This window comes from Ailuropoda melanoleuca, chromosome 10 (assembly GCF_002007445.2).
Source record: "Ailuropoda melanoleuca isolate Jingjing chromosome 10, ASM200744v2, whole genome shotgun sequence".
NCBI classification, from domain to species: domain Eukaryota; kingdom Metazoa; phylum Chordata; class Mammalia; order Carnivora; family Ursidae; genus Ailuropoda; species Ailuropoda melanoleuca.
In genome coordinates this window covers 108114717-108142621 of record NC_048227.1, presented here as the reverse complement: position 1 = coordinate 108142621, position 27905 = coordinate 108114717, and the positions used below count along the sequence as shown (strand labels likewise).

At 49.3% G+C, this 27905-nt stretch overlaps 1 protein-coding gene across 25 annotated transcripts; it reads right to left on the bottom strand.

The window, feature by feature from the left end:
• Positions 1-539: 539 nt before the first annotated feature.
• Positions 540-27656, bottom strand: CCR6 (C-C motif chemokine receptor 6). 25 transcript variants are annotated; one of them, XM_034669444.1, is made up of 6 exons: positions 27390-27656; positions 17150-17919; positions 15135-15230; positions 3778-4326; positions 3184-3292; positions 540-3084 (listed from the first exon to the last, which is right to left on the bottom strand). In XM_034669444.1, the coding sequence occupies exons 5-6, from the start codon at positions 3190-3192 to the stop codon at positions 1966-1968; spliced, it is 1128 nt and encodes a 375-aa protein (XP_034525335.1). In that variant the 5' UTR covers positions 3193-3292; positions 3778-4326; positions 15135-15230; positions 17150-17919; positions 27390-27656; the 3' UTR covers positions 540-1965. The 25 variants fall into 25 exon arrangements, with proteins under 25 accessions (XP_034525335.1, XP_034525336.1, XP_034525339.1 ...); XM_034669445.1 differs by having other exon boundaries at positions 3778-3986; XM_034669448.1 differs by having other exon boundaries at positions 3778-3911.
• Between the last annotated feature and the right edge of the window lie 249 nt (positions 27657-27905).

The window sequence follows — 27905 nt, the reverse complement described above, 5'->3', positions numbered from 1 at the left end:
TGCAAGAAGTGATTCCCACAAATTTCAGGTTGTCCCAGAAATAATTGACCAACTACTTTGTAACAGGAACCAGGAGAAATTGTCTTCTGTTCAGCACAAATACTTGTGATCATATATAAACACACGTGTCTGTATTTAATAAATGTAAGCACATGTCTACAATTAATTTATTACTAACAGACCAGCGAGTCCTAAGTCACGGCCCCTAGGAAGACAGCTCTGACCAGAGCAGATAGCTGATTCCCCAACCGTAGTAGAATGGTGTTTGCAAAGGGGCAGAGGACGGGTTAACAGCAGAGACACGCAAGGTCCAGCCAGAGTCTGACAGTGGGAGGAGATTTGGGGAAACCAATTAAAAAAAGATAACCAGAACTGTTCAAGAACAATCCGGAGCCTCTTAATAAGGGGTCAAAACCCACACGGCCCTGTGTCTCCTGAGGGCGTCCGTGCATCGCTCACCAAACAGTCACGGGTGTAGATGTTCTGATGCCCAAGGCAGCAAGAAACAATGACAATATGGAATGAAATAAAGTTATGTATCGTATTTTGGAAACACTTTTATTCATTATGGCTGAAATTAAATGGGTTATTGCATAAAGAAGCAAGCTTCACATATCTGAAAATTCGAATCATACAGAAGAGCCGAATTCCAGCTGTGCGACAGTAAAGTGAGCTATTTCCGTGCCTGCTTAGAAACAAAACTTATCTCCGCACATCGGCAATCCCGCCAGAAGCATCCAAGTAACAGCCCCCGGGGTTTGAGGGCTGGAGTCCACGCTCACAGGCTCGAAGGAGGCGCGCCCTCTGACCACCTCAGTCTCCCGAGTCAGAACCCTGATTCTGACCGTTCCTACTTCACACGCAAAACAGCTTTAATTTGCAAAGCTAAAACGATGTTTGAAACATACAGACTTTGAATCCTAAGCTATCACTTTGAATTTCATATAGAGATGCAGGGAAATCTTACGAGAACAGTAGAAAGTTTCAAGAACAGGTTTCTCAGGATGTCAGCGTCTTTGTGATTCACGTCAGGACCTTCTAATGCGTGTTTGTAATGTGGCTTTTTTCCTACTTGTGTTCTTTGTTTACAAAGCACTCTCAAAGCTTGAGTTCTAGGAACTTTCTAGAAGCTGAAGAGAGTTGTTAAAATCTGATTCCGTGATCAACCTCAGACTTTGCGTAAAACCACTTTAAAGTCAGCAGCAGAAGCGAAGGATCCCAGCTCCTTGCCGCCCCCCGAGCCCTTGGCACCAGGGTCCTCTCTGAGCTGCTTCTGCTCCACTGTGGACGTGGGACAAAATCTCTTTCTGTATTGTCTCGGGGAGGCGTCCTTGTGCTTTCTAAAAGAAGATGATTTAAAGGCTTTACACTCTAAACTGCGCTACAGCCCCCAATTTCACTGTGGTTTGTCTGGCAAATAGTTTCTAAGTCCCTCTGCATGCTGAATGCATGCCGTCTGCATGCGTCTTCATGGAACTCTGTTTACCAGATTTTCGGAGAATTACCGACTGCAGAGAACATTTTCTCGGGGAAGTAAAGCAAATATACACTGTCCCGATGGCCTGTCACCCCCTGATCTGCTTTCTCCGTGGTCACGGTCGACACCGGTGTGCGCCCAGCCACTGTCTCTCTCCCCACGCCACTTTTCCAGTGTGGGTGAAATGTTTCACCTTCTGCCTAAAATGAGTTGTCCGAGGGCTCTTACGTGATTTTTCCCGTCTAGGTTTTCCAAACCCCGTGCGTTTTGCTGTGATCAGAAGAGATGGTGCCTCTAGAGCTGCTTCAAGAATATTCCAGAAAATGTCCACGCGTGTCCACGGTCGGCTGCGAGTCCGCATTCCCCGGGGCCCGCTTTGGGGAGGGCCAGCGGTAGGGTGCCCCGGGGGCTCCGGGCTGCAGGAGGACAGGGCTCCGGAGTCCACGCCCACACTCCCCCACCCTCGGGCACCGCCCACTCCGGGCCGGTCACATGGTGAAGGACGACGCGTTCTCGTTGTCCACGGTCTCGCTGTTCTGCCTGGAGACGAAGGTCTCCGAGTGCAGCCGGGAGCAGGAGAAGCCCGGCGCCTTCTGCCTCCGCCGCACGCACCACAGGTCCTTCACGATCTTCAGAAAGTAGCTCCTGAACTTCTGCCCGATGAAGGCGTAGAGCACGGGGTTGAGGCAGCAGTGCAGGAAAGCCAGGACCTCGGTGACGCTCGTGCTGTAGCCCAGCACCTTCTGGCCGTGGCAGGAGCGGTTCATCCTACCCAGCTGCGCGGCCGTCACCAGAAGCGCCACGTTGTGGGGCACCTGGCACGCCAGGAACACCAGCACCACCGCGACGACCACGCGGATGGCCTTGTGCCGCTTGGAGTTCTGAGCCTGCACGAGGGTTTTGACGATGAACATATAGCAGAAGATCATAAACGCCAGTGGGATGAAAAAGCCGAAGAGGAGCTGGAGGGCTGACATGAGCAGCTTCCACTTGATGGGGTCGGAGCGCTCGTGGTAGCGGGGCGCGCACACGTCGCTGCCCTGCACGCTGTACTTCTGGTTGAACACGAAGGTCCAGCCGGAGATGAGCACCGACGCCGCCCACACCACCACGCAGATGAGCCCGCGGTGCGCCAGCGTTCTGGAGCGCAGCCGGAACGACTTGGTGGCCTGCACGATGGCGACGTAGCGGTCCATGCTGATGCAGGCCAGGAGCAGCATCCCGCAGTTGAAGTTGACGGCGTAGACGCCCTTCATCAGCTTGCACATGGCGTTGCTGAAGACCCACTTGCCGGTAGCGTGGCTCACGGCCCAGAACGGGAGGGTGAGGACGAACAGGATGTCTGCGATGGCCATGTTCAAGAGATAAACGTCTGTCATGGACTTGGCCTTCTTATAAAAAGCAAAGGTGACCACCACCAAAATGTTGCCCAGAAGGCCAAAGACACATATCAGGGAGTAAGCCACGGGCACGAATAGCCCAGAAAATGTTCTGACCTCTTGCAAGGAACACAGTAAGGTGTCATCATCAAATGAATAATCCGAAGTATTTCCCGACCCAAAATAATCCTCGTCGAAGTTGAAGACAGTGCTGAAATTCACTGCTTCCTGGAAAGTGAACAAACGTAGAGTCCGTCGTGGTGTAATCGGCAGGTACCCGCCACTGACCAAAATCACACTCCCAGCCAAAATAAAACAGACACTCACCCCACTCATCGTGGTGCTTGTTCTCAGCAGAAAAAGCGGGTCTGGTACAGAAGGGGATGGGCGTTCAACCCCTCTGGCTCACCAGCAGAGATAATAGGGTGAAGTGAGTCTAAGAAGGAAAGAAAGCAAGATACACCGTGATTGAAACAAATATTCCCAGGGAGCCCGAGAATCACGTTACTGGCGTTCCATTTTACTTGGACACAGAGTGCACGGCATGCTATTTTGCAGGAAAATATTAATTTAGAACAAGGGTCAGCAGCCTCTTTCTGCAAAGGACCAGACAGTAATTATTTTATGCTCTGCAGGTCCTATAGTCTCTGACCCAACGACTGGACTCTGCCCTAGTGGCTTGAGGGCAACCGTGGACAACTTCACACGCGAATGGGCTTGGCCAGACTTGGTTGCCATGGCTACAATTTGTCAATCCCTGATCTATGGTATAAAGAGGGGAGATACCAACAAAACCACAGATTCTGCTGTGCACCGAAATCTTAGTGCAAATTTCAATTTAATGACACTCAACAAGATTCCACTGAAAAAATCCACAGAAGGTAGGTTGTGTCAAGAATACTTATAATTTACAGTCCTCACCTATAGATAGTTTACAGTATGATTCAGTGTTTTTCACCCAGCTGGGCATGTGAGAATCTCTTGTAGAATTTTTAACGTTTGAACGTGAGCGTCATTCTCAAGATAGGCTGAATAAGATTCTCTGGCTTGAAAGGCTGTAGGAACGTATATACGTATTTCTTACAAGACACAGATATCACCAGCGTGCACTCGAGTTAACAAGCACCAATCTGTGGGGACAGACACAGTCAGAAACCAGACTGCAGGAAGAAAAGTCAAGGCTGGCGTGGTTCAGGATGGCTCCGTGGACAGACCCCCTTGGTCCTTGGAGAACGGGCGTGGGGCAGGCAAAGAGATGGCAGAGATGGTGAGCAGGTGCAAAGCAACAGCGAGTACTGAGTGCACAGCAGCAGTGCTGCCAGTGCAGGGTGACTGTTACCAACCAAGCTGCCCGGAGCGGGTGATGTGCCAGGAATGCCCAGGGAGATGACGCACGGGGCCAGGCTGAAGAAGTTCACCGGGAGATGAGTCAGGACGGAGCTGGGGTCTCAGAGGGAAGGACTCTGAAAGCTGGCATTGGGAACAAACCCACGCAGGGAAGGAAGGAGAATTCTCTTATTCTCATATTCATTCATTCCTTGTTATTTGGCGTTCTCATCCTGCTCGATCATCTGTCCCTCCCCTCCTACAAAAAAATCCATGGCCTAGAATTCTGACAATCATGTTCCATGTGCGTTCTTTCTCCTCCTCCACCCTACCCCCTCCCACAGGGCCTGGCAAGGTCCCGAAGAGGGAGGAGTGACAGAATCACAAGCTTCAGGTGCACAGACAGAGACTCGAGCTTGCTGTGCCACGTAGGTCCTCACCTACGCGGGCGATATTGATACCCAGCATTTTGGGGAGGAAGTCGATATAACACAAAGCCCCCCCTGAGGATTTTCGGAAGCTACTTCTCAGCACCTCACTCTTATTGTGTTACTAACACAGTCATGGGTCGGGTGGCCCCAGCCCCGTACCCTCCCTCGTGCCTGGCGCCATCACCCGGAGAGCAAGTTGGTGCCACCTCTCAGCCCCTGCTCTGGACGCGACGCCAGGGGCGGGGGTGGGGTGGTCACCTGTGCGCTTCTGCAGGGACGTGCAGCTGTGCCTCCTCTCTGAGGGAGGGCTTGAGGGCATGCAGAAACACCACAACATAAAGCCTTGGTGTTGCAAAAGCATATACGGGGAGATACGCTTATCAATCAGATTATCAGATGAAACACGTCAAGCGAAACAGGACTACAAGCTCCATGGCTCCAGCCGTGACGAGTCACAGAAACCCAGAGTGCCCTAGTGCATTAAACCAGCAGGAAAACCTGTGTAATACAGTGAAGAGCAGTTTTCAGACGTTGGGCAACAGCTGTCACAAGATTATGGTCCCTGACCGGAAGAGAACAGGTGAAGCGAGCTATGACCTGAGCCTGGGGAAGCCCCCAGCTTACACGGAAGCAGTTTCCAAGAGCAGAGCATGGGGACAACCTGAGCAGGGAATGTGGACCTCGCTGAGGACATAGGATCGGGGTTCTGGGAGGTCAGGGCAAGATGAGGTACGGGAGAGGAGGGAACTCCACGCAGAGAAAGGAGAACTACAGAGGGGTGTCCTTGACAGGAAGCAGTGCAAAAACAGTGCGAGAAAGGAGAGACAGGGAAATCCTCAGAGCCCTCGCAGGCTGGAAACAGTCCTTCCCTCAGAAGGCGTAGCAGCTCCTTCTAAGTCCAGGGCATTGGACGGCATCCTCAGAACAACACCACGAGTAATCCTACATTACGTCTACTCTGGGCCTGCCACAGCAAAGCTTGAAAGAACGTCTCAGATGACCCATCGGATTCCAATAACATAATTGCATTCCAGAACAAAGCCCCAAATCATTTAGAGGCATTCAACGAAATCGAGCCTTCAGCCATGTAAAATTCACGTCAGGCATCCAAACAAAAATTTCTAGACCACTGGAGGCTGAATGTTTGTGTCTCCTCAAAATTCATATGCTGAAGCCTAATCCCCAAGGTGGGGGCATTTAAAGGTGGCGCCTCTCCTGGTGAACGGCATCAGTGTTCTCACAAGAAGAGACCCAGAGAGCTAGCTTCCTCTCTGTCCGCTCCCTGCCTCCTGAGCACAAGAGATGGCGAACCAGGGGGTCCTCACCGGACACTGGCTCGGCTGGCACTTGGATCTTGGACTCCCAGCCCCCAGAACTGTGAGAAATACATGCGTCCCATTCAAGCTCCCCTGTCTGTGGAAATCTGCTACAGCCACACTGCCATGACACAAACATTGGAAGAAACAGGAAAGTATGACCCATAATCGACACGGAGAAACAAGAATGACAGGGATGACAGCAAAAGATGCCCTGGTTACGAGTATCAGGACGTGCCAGACGCTCGGGAATGCAGAAGTAAGCTACGTATAGGGAAGAAAATGACAGAAAACATAAACAAGACCCCAACGAATGTTCTAGAGATGACATACAGAACACGTAAAATGCAAACTGCACTGATGAGGATTAACATAGACAAATCCATTAGGATTCTATGCCCGAGCAATATTTGGAACATTTGGCAATGGAGACTGGAAAAAAAATTATAATAGCATCAAAGAACATGAAATAAAATACTTACGACTACATCTTAAAAATTGATACAAGATTTTCATGCTGAAAACTATAAAACATTGCTGAGAGAAATTCAGATCTAAGTTAAAGGACAGGCGTGTCAGGTTCGGGATTAAACGATCCAATATTAAGATGCTCCTTCTCTCCAAACTGACCTATAGTTACAGCACGACCCAAATCAAAATGGTGGCAGGGTTTTTGGAAGAAACAGGCTGATCCTGAAATTTATATGGAAATTCAAGGGATTTAGAAGAGCCAAAACCATTCTGAAAAAGAAAACAGAATTGTAAGATTCATACTACCTGATTTGCTATGAAGCCACAGGAATCATGACCAGATGGTGTTGGTAATGGGATAGATACAGAAATCAACGGACCAGAATAGAATCCAGGAATAGACTCACACATCAACAGCCAACTGATTCTTAACAAAGGTGTCAAGGTAATTCAAGAGGGGAAAAAAAAACAGTCTTTTCAATAAATGCTTCTGGGACAACTGGATGTTCATGGATAAGAAGTTGATTGTTTCTTTTACCTCACACTACAAACAAAAAAAAAATAACTCAAAATAAATTATAGATCTAAATGTGAGAGCCAAAATCATAAAACATCTGAGGAAAACAGAAGAGAAAATCTTTGTGCCCTTGGGAATGGTAGAGATTTCTTACCTAAATTGCAAAAGGCATGAACTGTAAAAAAATTAAATAAAAAAATTGATAATAAATTGTAATTGATCAGAATTTAGGGACGCCTGGGTGCACCTGGGTGGCTCAGTCGGTTAAGTGTCTGCCTTCGGCTCGGGTCCTGATCTCAGGGTCCTGGAATCAAGTCCCGCGTCGGGCTCTCTGCTCAGCAGGGAGCCTGCTTCTCCCCCTCCCTCTGCCTCTCCACCTGCTTGTGCTCATGCTCTCTTTCTCTGTGTCAAATAAATAAATAAAATCATTAAAAACAATTTTGAAATTGATCAGAATTCAAAACTTCTGCTTTTTGAAAGACATTAAGAAAAGTAAAAACAGACTGTGGAATGGGAGAAAAATTTTGTAAACTTGTATCTGATCATGGATCGTAGGCAGAATATACGAGGAACTCTTACAACTGAACACCAAGAAGACACAACTCGATAGGAAACAGGCAAAAAATGTGAAGCGAGTTCACCAAAGGAAATACATGGGTGGCAATTACTCACAGAAAACTTGTTCAATGTGATTAGTCATTAGGGAAATGCAAATTAAAAGTGCAATGAGATACCGTTTCTCACCCACTCGATGGCTGAAAGTCGGAGGCAGACAGGACAGGAGGCGTGGATGGAAACGTGGGAGCTGGCCAAGCGCTCGCGCCCTGGCCGAGGGAATGCGAAGTCACGCGGCCACTTGGAGAAGACCACGGGCAGTGTCACAGAACATTAAACATGCATTTAGCATATGAACCGGCAACTGACTCTTACATATTTAGCCAAGAGAAATGAAAATGAAAGACGAGTTCTTGAATGTTCACAGCAGACTTATATGTAACAGCCCTGGATTGGAAAGAACCTAAGCTTCCATCAGCAGGTGAACAGATAAGTAAATTGTGTCATCTCTGTATCACAGAACACTGCCCAGCAACCAAAAGGAACAAAGTCCTGATGTGTGCCCCGGGCGGGCAGGGGGGGTGGGGGCGGATCACCAAGGCATCTCGCTGGGTGAAGAATCCGGACATGTAGGACCAGGCACGGCATTATTCCATTTACATGCAATTCTAGAAAAGGCAAAACAAGAGAGGTGCACATCAAGTCCGTGATTGTCGTAGGTCAGGGGTGAGAGGAGATTGGCTAAAGAGGCACAGGGACCTTTCCGTGGTGGCAGAAACGTTCCCTATCAGGATTGTGATAATGGTGTCATTTGTCAACACCCGCTGAATAAGATACTTTGAGTTGGCGACATTCGTCATATGTAAATGATACCCCGAGAGAGCTAATAAAATACTGCACACAGGTCCCTACAAACTGCTGGTTAAGACAAGAAGTGCCATCAGTCAGAGTCCTCCCCGAGGACGGAGGGGGGTGTGGCTGGTCTGTGAGGAGGGAAGGACTTGAGACAGCCCCTGAAGGAGGGAAAGCACTGATGGGGCAAAGGAGGGCAGGTGAAGGGAGTGGGGCAGACACGCATGAGGGCCACAGGGCTGCTGCAGAGACTGGCAGAGAGTGCTCGGAGGAGCCATGGCCTGGCTGTGTGAACTACTGAGGGGACGGACCGCATGCCAAGCCAAGAGGGGCCATATGGGCTTCCAGGTGAGGTGGGGTCGGTGCGGTGGGACACGTCAACCTTCGGATCACGTGGAGGCTGGTGGCTAATGAGCGAGCTGGCGGCAGAGCAGCTGTGAAAAGGGGATGTCCCCATGCACTGTGGACTCAGTGCCCAGCTGGAACCCCAGCTGGAACCCTGCTTCAGAAAAATGGTTTCTTTAACCACACCATGACCTATAATGTCTTCTGAATTCTAATTTAATTCTGTTCAACAAACGTTTATGAGCTATCTGTTGAGGATGACACTGGGGATACAAAGATGAGTCACGTCCGCTCCAGCTCCGGGCAGCTGTCAAGTAAACCGATCATTATAAAACCGTGCAACGCTAGCAGCAATCCTGGGAGGCCCAGGGACCTGGAGGGACCCTGGGAGGACAAAGGACCAGCTCTTGGCGAAGAGAAGGCCAGCGTCCAGAGAGGCTTAGTAGCAGGTGTCCATCCAAGGAGCTGGGTGGGCGGCCCCGGGGGGGACGGGGTGCTCAGGCCAGGTTGGGGGCACATGGTGTTTGCACCTGCTCGGTAAGAACAGTCTACAAATCTGGACAGCGGTGAATTCAATGCTGTTGTGGTTAAGAATCGGTTCTCAATAAAAAATACTGTTGTCAAGTTTACATGGATGCCAGTCACTCACCGTGATTGGAAATGATTCAGCCTGCCCCAGACCACCATTGTCACCACAAAAATCGAGCGAATTGTGTTACGGAAATTGTATTGGTGACAGATTGGCATCTGGGCCACCACAGCCCAGGAGGAAGCCCACACGTGTTCTGTGCAAGTACGTTACCTCGGGTCTTGGGCAGCGAATGTTGCCTTTTTGGAGAAACAGCAAGTTCTGAACTTCTTTGTTACAAACATTGAGATGGTAAAGTCATGAAGACATTTTTGCAGACCTTCTTCACTGAACAGAGGGGGGTTGTACTGTCTTATCTACAGGGATTGGCGGGAGCCGCAGGGGATGCGTCCGTTCTTCGCTGAGCCAACAAACACACAGTCTCGAAGCTTCTGGACACGGAAGGCTTGCCCCACCTTGTTTTTAAAGCCCATTTCTCCTCTCCCTCTCTCTCTCTTTCTCTCTCTCTCTCTCTGTCTAGCATATCCTCGTTATCACCACCATTCTTGCCAGGTCTTATTTTGAAGTCATTAGATCACATACAAAGGCACTGGGCTCAACCGATTCTTAAAACGTAATTTGCCCATCTTTGCAATTCGAGTATTTCCTGTCACTGTCTCTCCCACAGCCGGGAATACGAGCACTTCTCCAAAACCAGTTAGTATGAAGAGAATCTGTGGGACAAACTATTCTGAATTGTCCTTGACAGGAAGTTTCGAGGCCTCTGAGGGAAAATCATGATGACACACTTAGAAAGACTACTCTGTTCAACCTGGCCTTGCAGTGAAGAGACTTCTGGCCTGGTACTCAGCTGCCTTGGGCAAAGGGCTGACTGTTGCTACCTCAGGGACCCACGATCACCAGCACCTCACGGGCTCTCCCCCCCTCGGCCCCTGGGGTCTCACGTCCGGCCCTCTGTGGCGTGGCACCGGGCGAGACGTGGGAAGCAGGAGGCCCAGATCCAGTGACTGATGCCCGTGGAGTCCCACCGGAGGACAGGCTGTGTAAGAACGCTCCAAGCCCGTTTGCAGAGAGGTCAACACGCGGGTGCTCATGCCAGGCGGGACGCTGACGTGAGTTCGGAAGGGCACGGGGGAGCCGGGATGGAAACACTGAGCGCTCGGCCGGGGTGGGCGGGCCAACACTCCAAGCCTGCTTGTCATGCTCTCCAGCCTGCACATCACGTGCGGCTTGCACACTTACTAACAGACACACTGATCTGATAGACAGGGTCCGTGCGTGCGGTCAGCGGAAGCAGGGCCCCAGAGACCCCCATGCCCTAGTCCACAGAACCTGGGGAAACATGACTGACTTTCCATGCCGAGAGGGACTAAGCGTTTGAACCTAGAGATGGGGGATGACCCTGGATTATCCAGGTGGGTCCCAGGTAGCTGTGAGTTCTTAAAAGTGGGGATCCTTCCCAGCGGAGATGGAAGAGGGAAGAGAAGAGATTCGAAGCATGGAAGGACTCAGTCCATCGTTGCTTTGAAGACCAGGCATGTGGGTAGTCTCTGCGAGCTGGGACTGGCCCCCACTGACAGCCAACATGAAGAAGGCGATCTCAGTCCTACAGCCACAAAGAGCTGAATTCTGGCTACCATTTGAGCAAGGAGACAGATCCTTTTTTAGAAACTCAGAGAGGAATGCAGCCCTGCCATCAGCTGCATTCCAGCCTGGTCAGACCTGCCCGGGACTTGGGCCCCGCAGAGCTGTAAGGTACTCGGTCTGCAGGGTTGAAGCTGGGGACTTTGTTATGACAGCAGTAGAAAACTAAAACAGAGCTCGCTAAATGCACCCTGTTAAAATTACATTTGTTTGCTTTTTAAGTCAAATTAGTAAAACATCACGTTTGGAATGAGGTAGGTGATAGGTCCGCTGACCCTGCTCTGTTCAGACTTAGGCAGTCATTTTGATTGCACTGTGGGAAACGTGAGCAGCTGGAATCAGGTGAGGCCCAACAGCCGGGAAGCGAACACTCACTGCTCATGCGCCTATCCTAAAACCAGTGCAGGGTCAGCTAGGAGTGAAGCCATCAACTAACCTGCAAGGTCGTTGGGTGAAAGAGGGTCCAGCTTACACTCCCATGAGCAGAGCTTACACAGACAGACTGTGACCTAACATCAGAAGAGTAGTCGGACCGTTTGGCAAGAGTGGCGCGGGCTCCCTCCGGAGATGCTCCTCAGTCAAGCACAGGTGGGTGAGTCTTTACCAAAAATGAGGTGACTAGGAGGTGGATTGGACCCACTGAATCAGAATTTCTAGCGATAGAGGCCTTTGGAAAGGAAGGCTTACCAGTAGGCTGCACCTCCCACCTTCAAGCTGGGGCTCCAGGGACCGTGCATCCAGACCAGGAAATATGCTAATGCATTTGCTGCGGGACAGAAATCTGGGGGTCCCTATCCAAACATCTAAACATTCTTCTAAGCGGACTATACCTGTATACCTACATTTCTGACTACATATAAACTGAATTTTATGAACTAGGAGCACTGTCCATGGGAGGTCGGGAATTAGACACCCAGGGATCTTTTATCTGCATGATGAGTGAGTATGAACTGGGGACCTTAGGGAAATGTTTTCACGCACTCTCTCTACAACACTTTGTGTTAATTTGTTACTAAAACCTGTTTGCAATGAGCTGTGTCTAATGGTCTGGGGCTTCTCCGGGAACACACCTGGTGTTCGCCTGTGTCTTCTGTACCGTTAGAAAAATTTGATGTCAGACAGAGTTATGGGTCCTGTGGATGTCTGCTTTGACCCCTCAGCTCTTGGGGTCCACACACCGTCCACATTACTCTCACCCGTATTCATGTGTGGGGACTACGTCTCCCAAGGGAATTCCAGCATCAACTGACCAGATCACTGGAATAGACCAGTGTTTGAAAGTGGTTCCCGGGAAGGCTCTGGGTGGAAAGAAGGGAGGGAGGTGGGACGGAGATGGCTCTGTGGTTAAATAAATTTGGGAAGTGCCACTAACCGCATCCTCCGCTTGGATTCCGACACAGCAGTTTCTTATCAATGGCTCTTCAGAGCCCTGCTTGCTTGAGTAATCACAACTTCCCAGACCCGCTCGCCCTCAGAATCAGAGCCTCGAAATAACTCCTGAGTGACTTCCTTCTCGTGGAGGGCATGCTCAGAAGTGAACTTTCATTAAAAGATACACCTTCGTGGGGCTCCTTGTCTGCCTTAGAGGCACATAACGATAAGTCAAATCTCCTGAGACTTTTGCACTTGAAGTTTGAAGCCATATGAATACATTCCCCTTCTAAATGAAAAGCAAATGTTCTAAGCCACAAGATTACATGTATACACGTGGTCAATGATCATTTGGTCCCTGCTTTTCAGTCTTACCATTTCAAAATTTTGTTACTACACATAAAAGGAAAGTATTACTTTAAGAAAAATTCATTGTTACTTAGAGTAACAGTTTAAAGATAGTGTTTAAAATGTTCACATATTTTTACTGCAATAAAATAGTGTGACTTTCTCTACAATTTTTGTTAGATGCCACATGCAAAAGAGTGTCAGAATCTAGCAGCTAACTGAGTCATTCCAAGATGAAATGAACAGGGGGACCCGAGGGGCTCAGCGGGTTGAGCGTCCAACTCCTGGTTTTAGCTCAGGTCATGATCTCAGGGTCCTGGGATCAAGCCCCATGTCAAGCTCCAAGCACAGAGTCTGCTTGAGAATCTCTCTCTCTCTCTCACCCTTCCCCTTCCTCCCACCCTCCCTCAAATAAATAAATAAATCTTTTTTTAAAAAAGTCTGATAACACATGCCCTAAAAACCAGAGCCAGCCCAGCAAGCCAAGGAAAGGGTGCCAGCCCCCCGCTCCAGAATAGGAGGAGCCATGCAGTGGTCCATTCACCCCCGATGCCAGCGCGCCTTCGAGGGCACAGAAATTGTGCCGCACCTCTGTTCTTTGAACTCTGAGGGCTTTGGATGTTCTTCAGTCACCTGACCAGGGGCAGGTGGGAAACATTCAAGGTCTCAAAAGCAAGGGTTCTAGCTGGGACTAGCTAACTGACACGCGTTCAAGGCCGGTCACACTCTGTTGGCACCAGGAGTGGGTGGCGGCAGGCAGAGGGGCCATGAATGGGAAGTAGGAGCCCCTAGAGAAGAGACGAGGTGCTAGAAAAGCAGAAGGGGCGGCCAACACACTGACCTCCGCTGCCTGTCCTTCGGCCAAGGGCAGACTCTACCCAAGAAAACTAAATGTGGGGAAAGCATTAATAAGACATCAAAATATTACCAGCAGGGAAAACTACTAAAATTTTAACTTAGTTTATAACAAGTTTAACAGTTAAAAATTAAATGAAAGCAGGTTTTAAATCTGTGCTTACTTTCATAAATAATGACGGCCCACAGGATACAGAACAAGAACTAAATAAGAGTGTGTGTGTGCGTCCATGTGTGTGCAAGTGTATGAGTGTAAACAGGTGATGTGTGTACAGGCATGTATGTACGTGTTGTGTGTGTGCATGCGTGTGCATGCGTGTGCGTGCATATGTTTCTGTGTTGTGTGTTAGTGTGTGCACATATGTGTATATATGCATGCACGTGTGAGAGCACTGGGGGGGTGTGCTATGAATAAAGTTATAATTGCATACTGGACACCAGGATCACTACTTTACATCTATTATCTCTTCTAACAAAAACCCTTTGAGATAGACACTACACCCATTTTTCAGATGGAAGACTAGAGGACTGTTCACTCCTAGCGTTCTGATTCACTTTGTCTCCACAGGGTCTTCCTGAAGGACTGTAAATTCTCACAAGATCTTAGATAATACATATTTTAAAACTTTTTAATTGATATCAGGATCTCTCATGCTGCAACTGTAGGTATTCAATAAATGTATGTTTTCTCAGTTCATTTGAATCATGGGCACACAATGTTTTATCCTTTTTTAGAGAAACATCAGCCAAGCTGAAACTCTAGGCTGGCTTCCTTCTGCTTTCGAATAAGAGTGGTTAAGAAAGAAGCCAGAAGGTTTTTTCCAGTGATTTGTATATAGGTTTGTAGTGTTTTTTTTTTCTTTTGGTTTTCTTGCTTATTTGGAAGCTCACTTTTATATTTTCTTTTTTGTTTGCAGAAATCATACTTTTAATCATTTCAAGAATAGTTTTAATGCAGGCCTTGCATTGATCTCTTTGCAGTGCTGACCTCCACAATCTCTGTTTCTGCTACAGCATAAGTTTCGGGGGAATCTACGGCAGACTCTTAAAGATCATTACGTATTCTTCTGTGGTCATGAGACACTGACTTCCTGATCCTTCCGGCATTTGCAGCCATTATCAGAGCTTTCTCTGTGTTTCCCTGAGTCTCATAAAAATTTCCACCCCATCGATTTCTCTTAAACAACACCTTACAAGCTCCTTCCCACTCAATCCCCAGCTACCCAAAATGCCCACTCACTATCCCCCGTCGCACAGATCACATTCTGCATTGGTTTCAAAACACTTCTTAGCTTAGTTTTTAGCTCTTCAAACTTTTCGTGTACTTAGTTAAATAAATGACTGCACTTCGCTCAAGACCACTGTCCTGCAGATACTTAACTGCGTAAAGAAGCCATGCCCAAACCATCCCCCACCCTCTAGTGCAAGGCAATTAGGATAAAATCACTCACTGCACAGTTGGAGGAAAAGTGAGATTTTTGAAAGCACGGTCTGGTTCCTAAAGCCAGAAGGACAATGTCTTTGCAAAAGCAGGATGGTTTTATCAAGTGCAACACACTCACCAGGCCAGTGTTCTGGAATTCCTGATGCCCTTCAGGTGAGGGTATCAAAGAAATGAAGATGCTTGTGAAAGAAGCAAGGGGCTTGGCCATGCTCACCTTAGAAATGCTGTGATCCGACAGCAGTTGTCCTGCTACGCCCCTCCCGGTGATGTTTCACGTCACCACTGCGATTCTTCTAACAAGGTGCAATTGCTAAGAGTTGTTAAGAAAAAAGCAGTGAGAGACCAGAATTGGCCAAAAGCAAATTGCTGAACTGCCACTTCCTACTTAAAAGTAACGCCTATTTGCCCAAATGCAGAAGGTTAACCGTGCATACCCTGCGGGCGTAAAATAATCCCCAGGCTCCCTGGAAGCGGAGTCACCCCCGAGGTGGGGCTAAGGCGAGGCCGGGGACCTGGGCCCCGGTGCTGCTCACAGCGCCTTCGAGATGCTTTTCCACTTGTGGTAATGGCTTGTGCTCACACCTTCTCTCTCCTTTGCCTGATTAATTCCTGTGAGCAAGGACACTTTGCAAACTGCCTGGGAAGGCGTAGACGGGTTTGGGAACGGGAACCTGAGCCTGCGGTTAGGGCAGCCTCTGGAGCCCCCATGCCTGGATTTCCCCCAAAATCTGTGCACACAGAGATAGGTTCCTGACCCTGTGGGGACGCCACAGGTCCTTCCTCTGTCAGATCACGGCGGCGTGGTTCTTGCCTCAGCGTGTCCCAAGAAATACGGGGTCGGACTCTGTGAAGTGAGGAGAACGGCGCTCGTGGAGGGCAGGCTCTCGACGAAGAGGAGCTGCTGGGGTGTGATTTGGGGCCGTAAAATCCCTAAAGTTGGACACGGGATCTTTATGAACTGGCAGGGGACAGATCTGAGTGCCCTGTCCTTAGATGTAGCAAACGATGATTTGCTTGGGAACTCATTTTTAGGTCCAAGTGATTAAAAAAAACAGGAAAAAAAAGGAAAAAAGAGTTCTGGAGTCAGAAAGGTACTGGTCATCCTGTAGTATGCTGCTGTGAATCGAGTCTCGGGAAATACCAAAGGTTTTACAGCAAAGGGACCCAGAGGTCCCTACAAGCCAGGACCGGACCGGCTGGCATGGCCAGGCCCTCAGAGGGTCTCTGCCTCCTCCCTGAGCTCACTGGGCACTCACGGCCGCTCAGGGCTCACCCTGCGTTGCCTGCACAGACGCTAGTCAGCCCTCTCGCCTTCCTGTAGACCCCCGAACCCTGCTTGTCCCTGCGCCTGAGCGAGCATGAGACGTGGGACCTGTCCCCTTGTCACTTCTCTTGGGAACTGGCCGACCACAGCAGGTCACTTTTCCTGGCAGAGCAGGTCATTTCCTTTGCCAAGAGCTGCCCTCCCCCCCCGCCGCCCGCCCAACAGTCTGCTTATCCTGCTTCCTCCCCTTACCCTGTAGAAGAAAAGCCTTTTTCTACTTGATTCCGAGCCACTCGCAGACTTTATGGTCACCGGGATCCCCACTGCCATTGTCCCTACCTGACAAGAGTCCTTTCGAATAAAAATGTCTCCATGCTAAGTCCCGAGGTGTTGCTCTCTGACAGAGCTAAAGGTGCCCATCGACACAGGGTGCCCTGTCCCCTCTTCTGTTTGAGAGGAATGCCTCTGTGTGACTTCCCTCAGAGTCCCTGCCCTGCGACAGGCTGATGGTTCTGGGGAGACAACAGGCAGCACCTCCTTGCTCTTCTTCCCTCCCTCACCTCATCATCATCTCCCCTCTTCACCGCCTCCCCCAACTTCCGAAGTTCTGCTTCTTGCTGTGGAAGGGCTGCCAACGAGGGGCCCCAAACCGCTCACAGAGGAAGACACAGGTCCCCCGGGGAATTGGGGAATGTGTGTGTCCTGCACACTCTACCCACTCCCACTAACATCCCCTTTGAGGGTCCTGTCCGGCAGGCAGCTGGGGCAGTAAGCCCTTTCATAGCAATTACAGCCCTGGACTGGGTCTGCCTAAAAAACAAGAAAGAAAGAAAAACATCGGATTTTGCTGAGAAACCTCCCCCCCAAAAAAGCCAGAAACTAGGAAAGTAATATGTTGAGGAAAGGAACGTCGTGCGGCCCCACAGAGAAGCCCGTGGATTAGGGGCTCAGTCGCAGCTCCTTACCTGGACAACATGAGACCTGCAGCAGTAGGGGCCCCTTTCAGAAGCGGAGCGCGGGGCGGTAGAAGGTGGGAGAAGCCTCCCCGGCCTGACCTCCTGCCCTGGCTCTCCTCGTCCGCCCCCAGGAGAGCTGGGTCAACAGAGCACTAGACGTGGCCTCCGAGCGGCCTCCCATTCAACCACTCCATCTCTGAGGCCGCTACTCTGGGACGCGCTGACCTGCACAGGGCGCGCTGGGATCTTCGCCCCAATATTCCTTCTGTATTTCAAACCAAATCCAAATTATAGGTCATCCTTAGGAAGCTCAGACCCATTTTGTCTTCGTCTCTCTAGAAACTGGCCTGTATCAAAAACCCCGTGAGGTCTCACCCTGAGGTGATCTTCCTCAAATTTAAAATTGTGCTGCTCATTTGCATAGATATTGTGAGCTACGTAAAAAGCAAGAAATACAGTATGCAGTTATGCATTTTATATAAACAGTCTTCCAGGCTGCAAGCTTGACATACGTGTGGAAGCTCCCTCGGAATGACGTGCAGTTGCAGTCGGGTAAGTGCCTGCTCCGTCCATGAGCATCCCTTCAGGCTGTGGGCAGTCTGCTCGCGGCGCGTCATGGGCTCCGATCAGGCCCGCGCTTACAGCAGCTCTGTGCTCTAACTGCTGGGTTGCACCACTGGGGCGTGAAAGGGGCTCTTCCAGCTGCAGGACCCTCTAAAATGCAGCACGAAAGTGAAGCTCTGGCCACACGCAGACCCAGCAGAGGAGCCCCTGGCTCCCTGAAGAAGGAAAAAGTTAAAAGGAAAAGCAGGTACTTGGGAAATGTGTATAATTATGAATACACAGTTTCTTAAATTATAAACATTATAAAATCATAAAAATGTCAATGATTTCAAGCAACAATTGTGTAAAGAAAGCTTTTCAGTCAAATTGACTTCCTCAGACTTTGTCTTCTGTGTTTCCTTAAAGGAAGACAAAGGAGTCCATATGCTTTCCAGTCTGTGGATATTTCCAAAGGATGATTGACACGCAGATTACCAGTGTCTGCTGAGGCGCGTGTGGCTGTAACGTCGAGCCCCTTCAACAGTCCAGTAGGCCCTTGGTCCTTGCTGCTTTAACAATTCCCGCTAGCCACGGACCAGGTGCATCGCGTAGTCATGTGCCATGTTTCTGAGAAACACGCCTGAGTCTTGTTCCAGGTGGCCAGTGTGCAGGAATGGCTGAGACCTATCTGACCCTGGTGCTCTGTGTACCTCTTGTGACAGTGACAGATAGGAAACAGCCACTTCCTATTCCTTTACTCCCAATATGGGTGTGCTGCTCACATGTCAAGAGTAAAATCTAATTTCCATCTTCTTGAATCTAGATCGGACCTGGCAACTTGCTTGACCAATAGGATAGAGTAGGAGTAGTAACCGGGGATTTCTGAGGCTGGGGCACAGAGATGCAACTCCCCACTGGGACTCCTGGGATGCATGCTTCCTTTTGGACTCCAGCAGAAACCACGCAAGGAGAGTAAACAGTCTGGTGGAAATCTCCCACTGGACCCCAGGTGGGGCACCAATGAGCCCACTGGAGCCTTCAGATGACTCGGGTGCCAGCCTCCCTCCGACTGAAACTGCTCCAGAACCACTCAGCTGAGTCCAGTCAACCCCCAGAGCCCAGAACCACAAGAGATGATGATGATGATGATAATAATAACAATGATAATAATAATAATAATAATAATAATAAAAAATCATTGGTTTGAGCCTCTGCAGGTGGATTGCCAGCAAACAGATAACTGAAATCATTCCCTACTTTTCATCAGGCATATTGGACCTCCTATGAAATCATACGGATGCATTAAAAATGTTTAAAAATCAAAACAAAACATACATTTTTTAAGGAAGGAAGGAAATGGGGAAGAAAGGGAGGGAGGGAAGGAGAGAAGAAAGGAAAGAGAGAAGGAAGGAAGGAAGGAAGGAAGGAAGGAAGGAAGGAAAAGAAAGAAAGAAAAGAGAAAGAAAGAAAGAAAGAAAGAAAGAAAGAAAGAAAAGAAAGAAAGAAAGAAAGAAAGAAAGAAAGAAAGAAAGAAAAGAAAGAAAGAAAGAAAGAAAGAAAGAAAGAAAGAAAGAAAGGAAAGAAAGAAAGAAAGAAAGAAAGAAAGAAAGAAAAAGAAAACAGACAAGCCACCATTCCCAAGAAAGGCAGCAGTGAAAACAGGGGCTGGCAGTGGGGGGCAGGGAGAGGGAGGGAGGGAGAAATCCGAAGCGGTGCTGTTGCCGGAGAGGCGGGAGTGGGATGTGCTGGAAGCAGGGGATCAACCCAGCAGTGGTTTGAACCTGCATCACGCTGTTTGGGTCCACGTCTTCTCCTCCGTATAGAAGTAAGAACATGCAACTCATCCAATTATGTCAGCAAATTCCCAGTTAGGATAAAAGTGCATTTTACAGAGGGAATTACCAGCTTCGCTGACATCTCAAATTTTAGAATTCACGGAGATTTCAAGCTGTTTATCCTTCATGTTCACTGCCTGCTCTAGCTTTGGGCCTCTAGTTTTGATACTCTGTTACTCTGCACCCTCAAGTATCTGGCCTGAAAATAGTACTCGTAAAGCCATTAACCTAATCTGGCTCTTCTAAGTTCATATTTTCAGATAACTATGACATGCATGATACTATGTACAGATACGCGATGCAATTTATTTCCTGCCTTTAAGAAACTTACACAGTTGGAAAGCAGAGATAAATCCCTGGTGTTAGCAGCACTGCCGTGTGTGGCAAGGCTGAATGTGCTTCATCACTGAGAAGACGGTGTTGAGAGGTGGAGAGTTCGGAGGAGGGAGGGAACTTGTGTTTCTAGCGACTGCACCTGTCCGAGCAGTCTTTGTGAAAAAGGAAGGGCTACTGCTCAACCAAGCATGGGATGAAGACTAGCCAGGGAGAAGGGGGTAGGGAGGCAAACAGCACCAGCAAGGAAGGCACAAATATGGACTGAAACATAAGAACAGATGGAGGGATGGGACAGAAAGGGAGCTTTGGGAGTCGTGAAGTGGACAGGGAGCAAGTTCACGGAACTGACTGGAGAAGTGATACCATGCGGGAATCATGGAGCAGAGGGAAGAATAGCCAGGAGTCTAAAGATTGGGCACCTGGGTGCTTTGGCTTCATACCTTGACATTTCCCTTATTCTGTGTCATTAATCTTCACAACAAGATAATGTTGGTGTTGTCAAACTGAAACTCAGAAAAATAAAGCAACTTCCTCTAATTCATACACTTCATAACTTGAAGAGCTAAAGCTGAAAATCATGTCATCTGATCCCAAAGTTCATGCATGTTTGGGAGATATTTTGAAAAATTAGTGAGAAACAAGACAAAGAAGGAATTAAAATGATGCCATTTTTTTTTCATCTCAACAGGACAGAGAGCTAAGAACGGAAAGTTATTTCTAAGTTTCTAACATATTCCAGTCAAGAAGTTACAGAGACTGGTCTAGGGGAAGGAAATGAATTTCACTTAAGGTACACAGAACGTGAGGAAATGAAGTCTATGCAGCTGGAGATTCTTGACATGACTTTAGATCTATCTCAACCACATATTAGTTGTTTTTCAAGTCAGTCTCTGGGATCTGTCTCCTCATTGATAAGATAAAGATTAAAGGTTTATAAAAGATTAATGTGAGGCTTAAGACCATAAAGTGCATATCACTCACAGTACTTGGCCCACAATAATAGCCGAGGGTGATGATAGTGATGGTGATGATGGTGGTGATGGTGGTGATGGTGGTGATGGTGGTGATGGTGGTGATGGTGGTGATGATGGTGATGATGGTGGTGATGGTGGTGATGGTGGTGATGGTGGTGATGGTGGTGATGGTGGTGATGGTGGTGATGGTGATGATGGTGGTGATGGTGGTGATGGTAGTGATGGTGATGATGGTGGTGATGGTGGTGGTGGGGGTGGTGGTGGTGATGATGGTGATGATGGTGGTGCTGGTGGTGATGATGGTGGTGATGGTGATGATGATGATGATGGTGGTGATGGTGGTGATGGTGGTGATGTTGGTGATGATGGTGGTGATGGTGGTGATGGTGGTGATGGTGGTGATGATGGTGATGATGGTGGTGATGGTGGTGATGGTGGTGATGATGGTGGTGATGATGGTGTTGGGTCCTAAATGAGGGGCTATATAGCAGAGCTGCAGGGATAGTTTTGCACAGAGAGGTTGTAATTGAGCTCAGAGGTGTGGACAGAAGTCTGGGAGCTTGTGCTTATGCTTAGGAGCAGAAGGACAAATTAAAGTAAGGAAAAAAGACAGGAAAGAAATGGCCGGAGGGATAAACCACTCGAGAGTTAACACAGTATTCCTGGGGCGCCTGGGTGGTGCAGTTGGTTAAACGTCCAGCTCTTGATTTCAGCTCAAATCATGATCTCAGGGTCCTGGGATCAAGCCCTGGGCTCAGCAGGGAGTCTGCTTGAGATTTTCTCTCTCCCTCTGTCTCCCTCTAGCCCTCTCCCTGCTCTCTCGCTCTCTCTTTCAAATAAATAAGTAAATCTTAAAAAAAAAAAAATGAAGACAGTATTCCTGAAGCAGGCAAGGCAGGCAGTGCCGAGAAAGGAAAGTGAGGACGGAAACTTGATGTGTGTGATCACCGGTGTTTACGGTGCTCTCTGAAGACAAGCTTTCAGTATGACTGTCCAAGTGAGGGCTGGTCACACGGATTTCAGAGAGACAATACTCAGGTAGTGGAGGTCACAGCCACAGAAAATGTGGTGCTAAAGGTCTGGTGGTGAGACTCAAAGCAACAGAATGGAGCTATGGAGAGCAGCAGACACAAGTAAAATTTTCATGATTTAGGGGCGCCTGGGGGGCTCAGTCAGTGGAGCATCCAACTCTTGGTTTCGGCTCAGGTCATGATCTCAGGGTCGTGGGATCGAGGCCCATGTTAGGCTTAGCTCAGAGTCTGTTTGAGATTCTCTCTCTCCTTCTGCCCCTCCCCCTCTGTGCACATGTGCACGCACAAGTTCTCGCTCTCTCTCTCTCAAATAAATAAATAAATAATTCTTTTAAACATGTTTTGTTATTCACCCTAGGGGTCAGCANTGCTCTCTCTCGCTCTCTCTCTCTCAAATAAATAAATAAATAATTCTTTTAAACATGTTTTGTTATTCACCCTAGGGGTCAGCAGGCAGCACCTCTGACCCCCACGCGGGACCCCAGGGACCCTGTCCTGGGTTCAGCAGCAGTGCCGGGGCAAATACCCCCCTCTGCACAGTCCCCCTCTCCAGCTCCCAAAGCCCCGGATCTCTGACACAAGCTTTTTTCTGCTCAGCCTCAGGCACAGCCCACAAGTGCAGAGGAGATCCTGGCCCCTGTGAACCAGCAGGGGACCCCTGAGCCCACAGGGACGGGGCTGTCTTTCACTCCAGCACTGACCTTCCGGTTCTCCTTGTGGGGCTACCAGACTCAGGGTGGCCAACCGTCCTGGTTTGCCAGGGGGTAGAAATGTCAGTGCTGAGACCAGCACAGTTCTGGTCACCCTGGGTGTCACTGACATCCGGGCACCAACAATCAGGACGAAGGAGCCCTTCTGCCACGGTTAGGACGGGCGGGATGCCTCCTTCAGGAGGAGACTGGGCCTGAAAGCAGGACCCTGGGAAGGGAGGAGGGAGGCTGGTTGGACCAGGGGCAGGGGCCAGGGGGGGAGGTGGCTGCCTCACACAGGGGACAAACGAACGCTGCTGGCCTCATTCTCAGGGGAACCAAAGGAACACTTGGGCCAAAAGATATGAAGAGGAGGGGTTCTGAGGAAATCAGGCTGCCCGGTCAAGGGGTCCGGGAGAACTAGGGACACGAGGGAGGCAGCGTAAGGAAGTGCTCCTCTAGGGGCCTACAGAAGCAGCCTCCCCGCGTCTTCGAGAGACACACATGAAGGTTTGAAATTCTGTGTTCCTGACACTTCGTGGTGGGTGGCTGCCCAGCTCCTCAGCAATGGGGACATGGACCCTCACACATGACATTCTGTGTGCGCCCACGCCAGGCACAGCCGCTGTTTTAGAGATGAGTTCAATGAACCAATACCATTCTTTATACAGTGCCTGGGATCTTTGGAATGGGAGGAGAGAGAGAGGTTTTCAACACGTCAAGTTGGCCTCATGACAGCCGTCTCTTTAGAAAATTTTGTTCGAGCTCCCAAATTTAAAGTTCTAACTCTGACCACAACATTCTAGACACAGGAAGTGTGAGAAATGATGAGTTTTTATAAGTAAAAGTGAGAAACTATGACGAAACCATGATCAGAACGTAGCCTGGGAGGGAGCACAGTAAGATGAGCGCGCTGTTTGGCCAGGAGTTACAGAAGAGATGCCGCTTTGTTTCTGTGTCTCTGTGCCTTCCACACACTTAACAATGAGGTACGTTGTTTGCATAATGAAACAATTTCTAAGAACAGGGACATCACTACTGCAGCAACTGTTACAGCTATCGCTGCTGGAAAAATCACACTTTCTAGATATTTCCTGACCTTGTTCACTGTTTGAGTGTTCCTGTAATTGAATTTCTTTGTCAGTTTCCAGAACGGCGAACACGTTCTTTTGCTTCCAGTGAGATGCAGGAAATGTGTCGGATGTTGGGCACCCGCCCTGGCTCAGCACGGGGAAGCGAGAGAACACGGTATTTTTGACCGAACGAGACAATCAGTAAAATAGCTCTAAGGAGTTCTAAAACTAACTTCCAACAGGACTGCTCTCTCTCGGACTTAAACATATCACAAAACTCGGGGCGCCCGGCTGGCTCTGTTGGTGAAGCGTCTGCCTTCCGCTCAGGTCATGATCTCAGGGTCCTGGGATCGAGCCCCGCATCAGGCTCCCTGCTCAGCAGGGAGTCGCTTCTCCCTCTCCCTCTCCCTCTGCCTGCTTCTCTCCCTGCTGGTGCTCTATTGCTCTGTCTCTGACAAATAAATACATAAAATCTTTAAAAACATTATAAAACTCTTCAAGGAGGACACAGTGGGTTTCACCGGAACGCAGAGCAAGGATGATGGAACAGCGTCCTTGGCACCTGCTTCACCAGGTCAGGAGCTCAAAGGACGCGGTGCATCCGACCCCAAGAGCCGCCCCACGTGTCCGGAGAGGAGACGCGGTGCCCAGGTGCCAGCCACGGTTTCAGGGGGCGAATCATTTCAGCTGGGTTCACAAGATCGGAAAAAGCTCAAACTGACAAAAGACCAAAGAAGACTGACTGAATTTATTGTATTTTCATGTAATTATACACACAAAACAGTGCACAGTGGCTTACTAAACCAGAAAGAAATCTGGAAAAGAAAATTGGGACCTCCAATCAAATGATTTTGATGTCAGATAAACCCACAAGGAAACCTCAAGTCTCCTTCCTTGAACGTCTGAAGACATGGGTGCCTCAGTTCCTCCTGGCGCTCACGGGGCATGACAGGGGAGGGGTGCCCGGCACAGGGCCTGGGAACCCCACTGATTCATTGTGTTCCCCAGTGACCCAGATTCAGGGCCTGCATTTTCATTCTAAGGGGAACAGCCAGGCTGATTTATAAAGGTGCTACAGAAATGAGAAAGGATGACATCAGGACAGACGGTCACAGGCTGCTCCCCACACCTCCCCCACACCTCCCACACACAGCCCCCTATACGCCCCACACACATCATATACACACAGCCCCCATGCATACACCCTGCGTGCACACACACCTCTCACGTGCACACGCCCCGACACCCCCCGGAAGCACAGCAAGCAGCTGCCTCAGTGATTTGGCCGGGCGGGGGGCTTGCTCCCCCCGCCTCGTGTCTACAGTGTAAACAGCAGCTGCTGCTCCGCGCAGACGGGCTCCTGCACTTGGCCTGTGAACCTCCTGGGCTGAAAATGCAGACTGTGGCTGGCAGGCTGGCCGGGGCCTGGGCTCCTGCAATCCCAACACCGCGCCTGAGCGGCAAAAGTTGCAGGGCCTCAGCTAAGTGCCCGGAGTCCGGGGTTCACAAAGCTCACCACCACTGGCCCCTGGAACTGCAGATGGTGGGGTACGGGGCGGGTGTGTGTGGAGGCTTACGACCCGGAAGCCCATCGCAGGAGAAGGGTGCTGAGCAGGGGACCCAGAGGCCACGCCGTCCCCGCTCCCAGGACGCCCCACACCCATGCACCAGCGAGTCCCACTCTGCATCGGGACCCTTTGCTGGAAGAGGCCCCACAGCACCCAGAGCCACCATCGTGGCGGCCGGCCCCACCCTGCTCCTGGGTGCCTGGCCCCCCCTTACAGCCTCTGCATGTCATTGTGCATTTCTTCCTCGCCTCTCTTCCCCTCTGCCCCGCCTCCCCTGTCTTCACATCTGCATTCTCTCCTCGTGCAGTTTCTTTCTATTTCCATCTCCTCGTTCTACTTCCAAAACAGACAAAGTCTGAAAGGTAAAAAGGAGTGTATTTCTTTAGGAAACGCTCAGTCACCTCTGGTACAGAATCTTTTTCCGATTGTGAAAGCTGTGTGTGTCCCTTGCGTCCCCTGAGCACGGGACGAGGCACCGGATGGCGAGCGCGCCCCACGCAGCAGTGCCGCAATGCCCGCTCTGCCTACTCTTGCTCTTCGGGAAACGTATCCTACGTTAACTGTCAACTACGGTGGATCATGTGCAGATTTATATTTAAGATTTGAGATCTGATCCATGAACTGCCTGCTCAAACAGGTCTTCTGGTCAAATCATCACCATCCAGCCCTGCCTCTGATGCCCTTTGTGGCCCCCACTATGGACGTGAGCCTTTCTCCTCTGCAGCAATGCCCCAAATTACATGCAGAGATTGTTCAGAATCTTGGGGCCCTTTGCTTGTCTACATTAAGTGACCTCAGGTTAAGTATATTGAGCTGTCCTGTCTGTATTTTGGGATTCTTCCATCCCAACCTTTGACGGCAGCCAGTCTATCAGCCCACTGCTCTCAGTGTCTGAAGCCAGCAGGTGACTTTTCTGCTTCCAATCAGCTCTGAGCTGGGAAATCCAGCTAATCAGAACTGTACTTAAAGTAAGACCCGGGACCTCTGAGTGTGTACCTGAGGGTCTCCCCCAGGAGAAACACTCACAAAGTTCAGGGTACGGGCTTTGTGGTATTTGTTTTGGTTGCAGTCTCTTTTGGGGTTCATTTCCTTTTTCTCAGTTTGTCTTAGAGAGCTTGTAGTATTAGATAAGAAACCTCCAGGTAAAGGAAGTCTCAGTAGGTTTAAGACATTCAATAAGAGAAAACAGAATGCATGATTAAAGCAGATGTCTCCCATATTGTCATATAAATGCGGTAACAGTGTTTTTTAAATGGCATAAACACATGAACCCACAACACAGAGAAACTCATTGCCACCCATTTGTCACTTTCACTTGGAAGACGACGTTATCACAAGAACGTCTTCCCATGAATTAGAGCCTGGTGCGTTCTCTTGGCCAGACCCAGCAGTGCAGACACATAGGGATGCTTGCTCACAGACAGCTTCACACCCTCTCCTGGGCAGACTCCAGTCCCCGTCCCCCCCCATCACCCCTGCTGGTCCACCCCTCTTCTCCACCCACATGGCACTTGCTCCTGCCCTGTCCCCTCACCTTGCCCTGCTCTCCCATGTCAAGCCCTCCCTGCCTCAGCCTCTCACCTCCTCTATACGCCATCCTTGTGTAGATGCCCCAGCAGGCCATCCTGTAACAGCCCAGAGCCCATGGCAAGCGCAGAAAGTCAGGGAGACTGTGTTCGGCTTGGATTTACAGAATCCACGTCTCTTCCTCACACTCGCGGCTCATACAGATGATTGCCCTTTAAAATTGGGTTCCTTGCAAATGCTACAGGCCTTTCCAGGTACAAGCCACCATGCATCACAAGCACCTGGAGGTCGTACTTAACATCTTTGTGAGATAGAGAGAGCACAGATTCCGGAGTCTGACGAACCTGGACTCAGATCCCTCCATGGCCACACACCGATCCCGTGAGCTTGTCCAACTCCGGATTCACACCCGCTTCCCGGGACTGCCATCAGAACTACCCAAAATAAACGCGAAGTCTCTAGAACAGTGTGCAGCTCCTAATAGACCCAATAAAAGTCAGTGCTCTTCCCTCTCCCCAAGGCCTGGCCAAAGTTGTCTAAATAAGCATTTGATCAACATCAGACTCGATAATATGAATGTTGCAAAATTTGTTTTTACCCTCAAGGCATGAAACAGTCATTAAAACAACAGAGATACAATATTTTCTAAATTCCAAACAAAACAAAAACTTACCGATGAAGAAGTAGCTCTTTGTCTCACAAATGAGCAGCCCTGAGCTTTTCCCTTAAATTTCAGATTCCTTAAGTCTGTAGATTTCTCTTCACCCGTGGAAACACCGTGGCCTTCTCGTGGCCGTGTAAGACAGCGTCGGTGCTCTGCCACTCTGAGGGCTCCGCAATGTGGATGTCCTTCTGCTCATTGCTCAGCGACCTTCTCAAGTGACTAGTCTGTCATTCTTTGCCCGCAGGCTGGGTGGTGTGGTGAGCTACCTTGCCACAAGCTTTATTCCTCCAGCACATACTTCAGATCATATAAAAGTAACGAATAAGGTGGAGGAAGGAAGACAAGTTTATGCAAGTAGGTCACTTGATCATTTCAATTTTAGATATAAATTCTTTTTGTTTCAGAATTATTAGTCTGGGGAATATTTTTTTTATTCTTCTTGGAAATTCCAAATTAATTAGAACGATTATAAAGTTCTCTGAAAAGCTCCACACAATACTGAATGAACTTTATAATCAGCTACCC